The sequence below is a fragment of the Panthera tigris genome, chromosome B3, assembly GCF_018350195.1.
Source record: "Panthera tigris isolate Pti1 chromosome B3, P.tigris_Pti1_mat1.1, whole genome shotgun sequence".
NCBI classification, from domain to species: Eukaryota; Metazoa; Chordata; class Mammalia; order Carnivora; family Felidae; genus Panthera; species Panthera tigris.
Genome location: NC_056665.1, coordinates 3,140,706 through 3,150,632, shown reverse-complemented (window position 1 = coordinate 3,150,632; position 9,927 = coordinate 3,140,706). Strand labels below are relative to the sequence as shown.

The 9,927-nt window shown below is 52.5% G+C and overlaps 1 protein-coding gene across 2 annotated transcripts in view; it reads left to right on the top strand.

The window, feature by feature from the left end:
- Window positions 1-27: 27 nt before the first annotated feature.
- The window catches only part of EFL1 (elongation factor like GTPase 1), a 121,269-nt gene continuing 111,369 nt past the window's right edge, over window positions 28-9,927 (top strand). Inside the window, exons 1-4 of one of the 2 annotated variants that reach the window (XM_042987923.1) lie at window positions 28-110; window positions 887-996; window positions 3,894-3,961; window positions 5,513-5,597. In XM_042987923.1, coding sequence (XP_042843857.1) covers window positions 906-996; window positions 3,894-3,961; window positions 5,513-5,597 — 244 coding nt within the window. In that variant the 5' untranslated portion in view covers window positions 28-110; window positions 887-905. Of the gene's footprint in view, window positions 111-756; window positions 794-886; window positions 997-3,893; window positions 3,962-5,512; window positions 5,598-9,927 lie in introns of those variants that run through there. The other variant, XM_042987924.1, reaches the window with a different exon arrangement.

Sequence of the window (9,927 nt, the reverse complement as noted above, 5' to 3'; positions counted from 1 at the left end):
CGCCCCTAGCGTGCGCGCGCGTCCGGGACCGCAGGGCGGGCGTCGCCGGAGACGCGCGTGGTGTGGCGGGGCCGGTGGCCGAGCGGGGCTGAGCCGGGCGGCCGCAGCTGGTGAGTGCGGGCCTGCGTTGGCCGCCGGCGTCCTCCTCGGCCGGCGGGGGCCCCGGGGGCTCGGGGGGCCGGGGCTAGCGTGGCTGGGAGCGGCCGCCTCCCGCAGCCTTGGGCGCCCCCCCCCGCCTCCGCCCACGCCGGGGCCGCCGCCTCCCCGAGCCTGCGGACCCGCGATCCTGGAGACCACGAACGCGGGGCCCCGGGGAGGGGAAGGGAAAGTGGACGGGGTGGGGGGTGGGGGCTTTTTCTTTTGAGAGCAAGGAGAGACTCCAGTGCACCTGTGGGGCCAGTGAGCGTGCGACCCGAAACTTTGTTCGGGCTGGGTAGCCGGTCACACAGCCGGTGCTTTGGTGTCGGGTGAAAGCGAGCGGGGGGGTGCTGGGACGAGGGGCTCGGAGAAGGACCGAGGAGCGGAAGGGGCAGGTGTCCGCGTCTCCCCTGCCTCCCGCAGGCGCGCATTCCCCGCGTAGGGTCTGCCTCTGGGCAGTTAACTGCTGTCACCGCCCCGACGAGCTGCGTGACTCCTCGCGGCGGTCCAGTCCCGGAAGGGTGAGCCACCTCCGTCCCACAGGCGTGCTGTGGCCTTCGCTCAGAGGCTCGGAGTGGACCTGGATCTGATGGCCGGGCGTATCCCTTCAACAGGCGTTCACCGGGCGCCTGGGTTAAGGGGCCTGGGAACTCTTGTCAGTTCCCACCATTGGGGGGGGGGGGGTAGGGGGATGTGAGGCTTTGGTGTTTAGCCCATGTGCCATTTGTAACACATCCCTAATTTTTAGTCCCAGGAAAGAAAGGACCATGGTGCTCAATAGTCTGGATAAGATGATCCAGCTGCAGAAAAACACAGCTAACATCAGGAATATCTGCATTCTGGCTCATGTCGACCACGGTAAGACTCATTGCGGATCGGCTTATTTGCAGTCATTAGGGGGGTGTGTCTGCACATGTGTCAGAGCGGGGAGGGGACGCTGTGGGCTGTTGAGCCTGACGCTTGCGGAGAAGCCAGTATTCCTTTGGAAGGTTGATGTCCGCGGCGCCCCGGCCATAAAAGCGTTTGAAATGAACGCAGCGAACTAGCGATTAGCATTGTTTGGTGCGGTGTATTTCATTGTGTGTTTTTTTTTAAAGGAGACCTTGAGGTTTTGTTGTTGTTGTTGTTGTTGTTGTCGAAATAAGCGTTTTTTCTTTTTTCTTTTTTCTTTTTAAAATTTTTTTTTTCAACGTTTTTTATTTATTTTTGGGACAGAGAGAGACAGAGCATGAACGGGGGAGGGGCAGAGAGAGAGGGAGACACAGAATCGGAAACAGGCTCCAGGCTCCGAGCCATCAGCCCAGAGCCTGACGCGGGGCTCGAACTCACGGACCGCGAGATCGTGACCTGGCTGAAGTCGGACGCTTAACCGACTGCGCCACCCAGGCGCCCCATGTTTTTTTTTTTTTTTTCTTGAAATGGCTTTGTAATCTGAAAAAGTCTAGTCTGGACATAGTGTCTCAGAGCCTGTGTGTGATGTGATTCTGTTTGACTCGTCGGGTGTTTCTTGAACGTCTGCTAGATTCGGGGGGGCTTTGCTGCCTGTGTGGGAAGGGCAGAAACCTGTGACTGGGGCAGCAGTGGAGGCCTGGAGGAGATCGGGGGGTCGAGGCAGCACACGGTGAGGGGCAGAGGGTGGACTCCGCGGGTCGGGACAGCTGGAGGGCTGGGAGGGCAGGGATGGGTTAAGAGGTTTCACAGCGTAGTTGGTGTTAAAGGTGACCCTCGCAGGGGGACTCGAGATGGCAGATGGGGACGCACGTTCCAAGTGGCGACGGCGTCAGTAGGCGAGAAGGGAACGCGTGTGACCGAAGCGCAGGACGCGGGCAGCGCAGAGGTAGCTCGGGGATGATGGTGCGCCGCTGACACATCCTGTCCTTGCACCACCGCGTTGCTTCCTGCTAAGCGTGCTCTCCCTTTCGCACCCCTTCCTCCTGCAGTAGCCACAGCGGCTCAGAGGAGCGGGTGTGGTGGTGAGGGGGTGAGAGGGGGACGTGACGAGGCCGCCTGGGCCATAGCTCACAGAGCGCTTCGTGCCGCCTGGGACTGGGATCCGGGTGAGCGCCCCCGCCCTGGAGTGAGACAGCCCGGGTCGGTCGGAACTCCCTTTCAAGTCACCTCGCCCTTGGGAGCGTCAGCGCGCCGCGTCTAGACCGGGAAGACTGGGCCTGCCTTACGGGGCGGAGGGGACGCTGACGAACCCTTGGCAGGTGCCCGCCCTGTCGTGAGTCTGGTGGTTAACGTTTGCCGTTGGGTAGCAGGGAGCCACCGGGAGAGCAGAATAAAGCAGGGCTGTTGTAATCAACACCGTGGGAAGATTGGTCCGGCGGGAGCGTTCAGTGTGGACGGAAGGCAGAGAGGTCCGTTAGGTGGCTGTCGCTGTGGGCGGAACGGCCGCAGCGGAGTAGCGCGGGAGCTGGGAGGGCTGGTGGGGTCGCTTCGTGGGTGACGCCCGCCCACGGGTTTGTGTAGTTGTGCTGCTCCCATTGCGAGGACCTGAGCTTTGACTGAAGTGTGGGTGTGTGTCCACGTCTGTGTATTTGCTTCGTGAATTAAAGCACGTGGCAGGTCAGTGGTGTGTGGTCCCAGAGATACAGCCAAAGTGCTGAAACACGGTGCTCTCTCGGCACCTGACGTCCTCGGGGAAATCTGCCTGCCAGACCTAGAGTGGTACCCGCAGGACGGCGGGGGAGTGACGCCCCAGGCCTGCGCGCACACACAGTATTTACGCGCCACACGGAGAACGCGGCACGTGTGTTCTTCGGTGCTCCCGCTGACTGCTGTCTGGTTTGTACGGTTACCCATTCCGTGGCTTTGCTAAAATTCTTAGAGTGTACCAGGGACTTGGTTGTCCTAAGAAAAGACCCTCCGTTTGTCACTTCAGCCCAGCATTCTTTAAACAGTTATCTGTTTGTTGCACTTCAGACTGTGTAGTCTTTGTAAAATCTCGCGTGAAACTCAGTGTGTGCCCGAGTCCAGACTTTACCCCGGAGGAGACCCTGGGGTGTGCGTCCGGATCTGGGTGGCCTCGGTCGTAGCTGCGCTGTGGCCGATGTCGTCCGCGGGCTTGCCCTCCGCGGGAGGCGAGGGTGAGCTTCCTGGATTGCTTTGCTCATAAGTGTTTCCCGAAGACAGTTTAACCGGCAAGCGCCAGCTCGGGCCATCCTTGGGGACATGTGGCAGGTTATATTGTTGTCCCTTGGTGACATCGTATGCCGTGTACCGTCCAGAGACGGACGTGAGTGTTCTGCCGTCGTGTTGTTCTGGCCACCGAGAGCTTCAGTTTGTGGCATGGCCGTTAGGGCTGTCACACGATGAATGTAGCGATACTTGATCGAGTTCTCGTAGGACAGAGTTTAGGGGCCACCGTGGACGCTGCGCGTCACACGTTCTCTCCTGTCGCTGGCATGGTAGTTCGTCTCGTCGCTGAAGAGTCTGCATTTTACTCTGTCGGTTATGCTTCGGTTAAAAAAAAGTTGCTCGATGACTTTTCGGGGGAGGGCGATGAGATCGCGGGTTGGAGCTACAGATTGCCAGCCCTCTGGAGCCCTAGCGTCTGTGTCCTTCCCGGTGACACTCCGTGCAGACAGACTCTTTGAAATGCTTATTATGTCTTAACTTCACTCAGTACAGGTAACTGGGAAATCTTGGCTTAAGCAGTTCTTAAGGTCAGAAATTAATTCTGTAGATAGGATACATCACCCTTCCTCTTTAGCAAAAGTAATAGATTTGAATTACTATTGTTATCTTAACAGGAAAAACTACTCTGGCCGACTGTCTTATATCTAGCAATGGGATCATCTCCAGCCGCTTGGCAGGCAAGGTAAGTAGTTGCATTCGATGAAGTCTTGTTGCCTTTCGCTAGGTAGCAGCTGTCCGCAGTGTGATGTATTCGTAGACATCCAGGAAGAGTGCAAAGCCCAGTTTAGGTGTCTGAGAAGCTGCTCGTCTGTTTAGCAAGATAATATAGACGTTGAGAAAGGTACTTTATGTTGCTGTATAGTAATATGTCATAAATGCAGAAATGAGTTTTTGTAACAAGTCCGGTGACGGCTGGCCCAGCTGTGGAAGCTCTCACAGAGCGTGAGGTTCTGTGGAGGACGAGTGTGTGGTTTGGGGAGACGCCGGCAGGTGGGGGAGCACAGTGGACAAAGGGGATCGGGGCTGATTTGGGTGCTGTCCTCGATTCGGGGGGAGCATTTGCCTGGAGGCCCCAGGAGAGGAAAAGTCCTGGTGGAGAGAATGCCGGATTCCGGAAGAACTTGAAGGCGGCTGGAGTCTGAGGGTCATGATGAAAATAGTGTCTTAGGAAGTGAAATTAAAGAGATCTTTGTTTGTAGCTGCGAGCGTAAGTTACTCGCAGTAGAAAAATAGAGCAGTTCCTTCCCCCAGTGAGTTGAGGATATGATCAGTGGAGTTGATCCCAGAGCTGGCATTTCCGATGTGTAGGGAAGAGACGAGCCTCTCCACGCATTGTCCTCGGACAGTTGGTTGTCTGCGGGGAAAATAAACAAAATTGGACTTCTCCTTAACACCGCACACAGAAATCAGCATGTAATTGAAACAGTCGGATGTGAGAAGCAAAATTATAAAACTTGGGAAAAGAATATAGGAAAGTACTTCTGTGACCTCAAGAGAAGGTTTCGTCAATGAGACGAAGAAGTACGTCCCGTTATGTAGGTTTGATCAACTCAGGTACATTGCAACTAAGAACATCTGTTCATCCGGAAATGCCATAAAAAGAGTGAGAAGACAAGCCTGGTAAGTGGGAGAAAATAGTAATAACACATAATTGGCAAAGGTCTAATATTCAGGGACTGTAAATGACTTCTGTCCGGAACGGAACAAGTCTGTAATATAACCATTAAAAAGATGGACAAAAATCTTGAACAGGAAGCTCCCAGAAGAGGAATGCCACGTGGCCAGTGTGGCAAACTAGGATACTCAACCCCACTGACAGTCGGAGAGATGTAAATTAAAAAAATAATCATTTATCATCGTTTATCAGTATTTGTTTATCATTGATCGTGGAAAAAGGAGTGAAGGCTCCTGATGCTTCTAGAGATCTTCGGTTTCAGTGTTTGCCCAGACTTCGTCAGACAGCCTAGGAGCAGGGAGAGAACGACCGGCCCCCCCGCGTGCTACATGCCGGGGAGGGCGTGCGGAACCGGAATGCGTGCGGAACGTGGTGCTGTCTCTCGGGGCGTCCGCTCTCTTCCCTTGGCAGCTCACCTTCCTCACCCCCTCCCCACGTTAAAAAGCTACGAAGGGCTTTCAGTTTAAAAATGATGTGTTTAAAGCACAAGTCCAGCTCAGACCGTCTTAGTGTCAGCATCTCACTGGGAAGTAAGGATGCGTATGTTGTGTTTTGCAGTTAAGGTACATGGACAGCAGAGAAGACGAACAGGTTCGAGGGATCACTATGAAGTCGAGTGCCATCTCCCTACATTATGCCAAAGGTAAATCAATCTGTGTTTTAAAGAAAAATAGTTTGTCTCTTCGGCGTCCCCCTTTCTGTTTCCGGATTAAGCGTACGCTTCCGTTTCCATGCTTTGTACTCCGCGAATTTCCTTCTGGCCTCTGATGATCTGATGCCAGAGTCAGGCTGTCCAGACTCGGATGCAGATGGGGACCTCTGACCGGCCCGACGGTGAAGAGCTGGCAGTTCACACCTGCCCACGTCCCCCCAGGTGATCGTACGGATTTCTCCACCAGGAGGGTCGCAAGGCCTTAGCCTTCCATTCCTGGCTGGATCCTTCTTCTGTCCTGTGGCCTCAGTACTGGCTTTAGAATCTTACTCGCTTGGGTTGCCATGTTCGTTACAGTTTGCTCTCCCCTAACTCGGGATGTCGTTTTGACGGTAACACTTGCAGAACTGATGTGACAGAAGTAGTCCTACAAGTATATGACATACATGTGAATACTCACCAAAAAGCCTGTGTTAGTAAAAATAATGCCGACAACCTTCGTGTCTGCCTTTGGAAAATGGCCAAGTAAACTGATACATCCGTGCTGTGAAACGCACGCAGCTGTGCAAACCACTGTTTGATCTGTATGTTATCGTGTAGAAAAAATGTGTTGACAAAAGCAAGTTGCAGAGTAAATATGTGTAAGATGGGAGTGTGTTTTGGGAATAAAATACCAAGCGTGCAGATAAAGATGTCTGGAAGGCAACGTACCGAAGCCTTAACGCCAGTATCCGCGTTATGTGAAACTTAGTTTTCAAAACGTTTACTTTTGTACCATTTGGAAGTTTTACACAAAATGTGTATTTTTTTAATTAGAAGAAAATAATAAAGCTCTGTTTCATTTCCCTAATGGATCTGTGGTTCGTCTTCCGCAGTGTTCTATGTCTGACACTGACTCCCAGGAATATTCTGGGAGGTGTGACCGTATTGTCTTTGACGCCGGTCTTTAAAATAGTTTTGTGATGGGGCGCCTGGGTGGCGCAGTCGGTTAAGCGTCCGACTTCAGCCAGGTCACGATCTCGCGGTCCGTGAGTTCGAGCCCCGCGTCAGGCTCTGGGCTGATGGCTCGGAGCCTGGAGCCTGTTTCCGATTCTGTGTCTCCCTCTCTCTCTGCCCCTCCCCCGTTCATGCTCTGTCTCTCTCTGTCCCAAAAATAAATAAAAAAACGTTGAAAAAAAAAAAAAAATTTTTAAAATAGTTTTGTGCTAAACCAGCCCTGAAGCTCTCGGGTATTCTTGGTGAATTCCACGTGTTTAATATTTAAAGTAACGGCTTCTGTTTTTAAAACTACCTCTCACGTTTTAAAAGGTATGTCCTCCTTCTGTGAGCCAGCCAATGGGGCAGCGCTCCGTTTATTTGCCACCTCCCCTTATTTTTATAGACCTCACGAGCTTTGCAGCCTGCCTTTTTCCACACTCGGACCGTTCGTCTCTCTTCCTTGGATGATTCCTCTCGGGTCAGCTTCTGGATTCTGTCTCCAGGTCCTCCACCCCCTTTTGCAAGCGTCACGGTTTACTTTCTATCGATACCACTCGCCCGTTCCAGTGCACTGGTCCCTCTGGTTTCGTGCGGGAGGAGACCGGCTCTAGGGCCCTGGAGGTTGAATGGTCTGCCCTGCGTTTTGTTCAGCTCTGACCTTGGGCGCCTCACTCCCAGACTGTTTTCGATGCGCTCCCTTGGCCACACAGAGCCGAGGCTTAAGCCCGCATGTGCTGCGGAGGGTTGGCTTATTGAAAGAATGTGTGTGCTATGACGTGGGAGAAATGTTCCTGAAAGCTGAAAACCAGGCGTGTTAATTGGAGTGACGGCTCATAGAAATGGAAGGCAGACGTTGCTTCTGGCTCCCAGACGGCCCCGGGTACCGTTGGGACAAGTTAAGGCTCTTCCCTCTGCGGCTCCACCGTTAGGTACCCTTGGCTTTTGTTCTCCGTCTTTGTCTCTGTTACCCTGTGAGTCTTTTCTCCGTCACAGCTTTTCCCTCCTCTCAGTGTCCCCGTCTGCAGAAACTCCCCTCGGCCTGAACTCTGTTTTTTCATCCCGTTTCTGTTGCTTACGGCTGCTTTCTCTTGTGTTTCCGATCGCACATTCTCCGGAGCAAGACGTGGCCGGGCTCATCTGTTCTGCCAGGCCCGGGCAGAGGTGGCTCCTGCGGATGGGCCACCCGCGGGTCGGACGGCCGCCTCCTACTCTGACTAGTGCCGATGGGAGTGTGGAGTCATAAGGTGTCAGCTGTGTCTCTCTGGGAGCGTGACTGCCTGGCGGGGGCTCTGGCGTAGACATTTGTCACACCTGACGGCTGGTGCGCAGTCTCCTCTCCACACGTACAAAGAGTGGGGCCCGTGCCCTCAGACGCCTCAGACACGAGATACGCTCCTATCTGTGTCTCGGTCCTGATTCTCTGCAAGAGGGTGTTCCTGCCGTGAACGTGGGGCCATCCGAGGGGGACCTCCTCCCGGAGGAGGGAAACCTGATGGTGAAGAAACTCCACGGGTGGTTTTTGTTTCCTGTGTCTGCCCCTTCTTGCTGCCCCCCTCCAAATAACCTCTTAATTAACATTTAGCACAGAGATTCTTTTCTAAGGGCTTTCTGGTTCTGACACTTGATCTAACCGGCTTTCCAAAATTTTTTCAAATCCTTATTTGGATCGAAAGAGTATTTTTCTAGTTTAGAGTAAGTAAATAGGCTTACAAAACCCAGGCATGTATTAGAAATGCTGTTGAAAACCCAAGCATGTTCTAGAAGGTGATACAGTATCACCTTCTATATCGTCCTCCAGGGACCCAATTCTTCCTTGAGAAGAAGATGGAGCCTCCTGTCTTTACCTTTGTCACCAAAGTTTGCTTCAAGGGTCGGGACCATGTTGTTAAACCTTGTTATTTTCCTCTTTTGTACCTCTCTTTGTGTCCTTCCCACAGGGATATCGTACATTTACCTGGTCAAGAGTTAGGACATACTCCTGGCAACGTACTTTCTATAAAAAAAAAATTCTAAGGGGATGTAATTCCTTTGAATCGTTTAGCCTAGAGTTCAGATGAAGATGAGAGAGATGTCTTTAAGTGGGTCAGATAATTTGAAATTCGTGGACTGTTCTTTGAAGAGTCTCAAGGCATTTTTGCTTTCATTTCTGTTCTATAGCCATTCTTTATACCGGTACATAAATATTGCTGTCCTAGAACTTCTGAAATGAAGTGTTCATTCCGATTCATCTTTTTAAAAATTCTAAATAAATTGGGGTGCCTGGGTGGCTCCGTTGGTTAAGCCTCCGACCGTTGATCTGTGCTCAGGTCATGATCTCATAGTTCGTGGGATCGAGCCCCGAGTGGGGCTTTGTGCTGACAGTGCAGAGCCTGCTTGGGATTCTCTCTCTCTCCCTCTGTCTCCGCCCCTCCTCCGTGCTCTCTCTCGCTCGCTCTCTCAGGATGATAAACTTTAAAAAGAAAATTCTAAATAAATTTACACGTGTCACATTTGTGTGTATTATAGAAAATTCTATACGTTATGGAACACCCGAATGAAATAAAAATCACTCCAGTTTTACCACGTTATGTTTTCACATTTTACGTCCAATCCAGCCGTACTCGTGTGTGTGTGCGTGCGTGCATAGATGCACATGCAGGCTGTGAGGTCTCTAACTAAATTTCCCCCCCAAATGATGAACTACTTACTACAGTACCAGTCAGATGTGATTATCACCGTATTCCCGGTTCTTGAGGTGGTGTTGGTGCGGACACCTCTACGTGAGCAAGGCCATCCGGGTAGGCCCATTAAGGGCTAGGGAGTGAATTGTGCCCACGTGTGAAATACCCCGTAACCTCCAGGCGGGGACGGATGCCATTCAGCCGCAGCAACTGATGCTCTGTGGGAGTCTTTTTCAAGAAAAGGTGGCACTGAGATTTTGGTAAAATCTTCCAATTTTTAAACTACTGGCAACTTAAAATTCTTTTAAACACCATGTAGAACAAATTGTAGTGGACTTTAATTCTCAGGCTTTCTGTTTGTAACGTGAGGCATACGCTAGCTAACAACCTGGTTCGGTGGGACTTTCCGGATCCAGCCGGGAGGCAGCCACGTGTGGCTCGGAGGCCAAGAATAGGCAGGGCGTTGTGCGGGCTCACCTGCTCTTAATCTCCAGAGACCAGGCCAGGGGAGGGGACTCGTGCCACCCACCTTCACACGAGGCCAGCATGCACCAGAAGGTTCTTCTCACTCAGACGCAGTAGCTTCCCTTTCCTTCCGGAAATGTGAACATTAACCCACAGTCCCGATGGTTGTCCTCGTTGTGGGACGGAGGCTGGGAGGGACGGGCTCCGTTGTCCCTTGT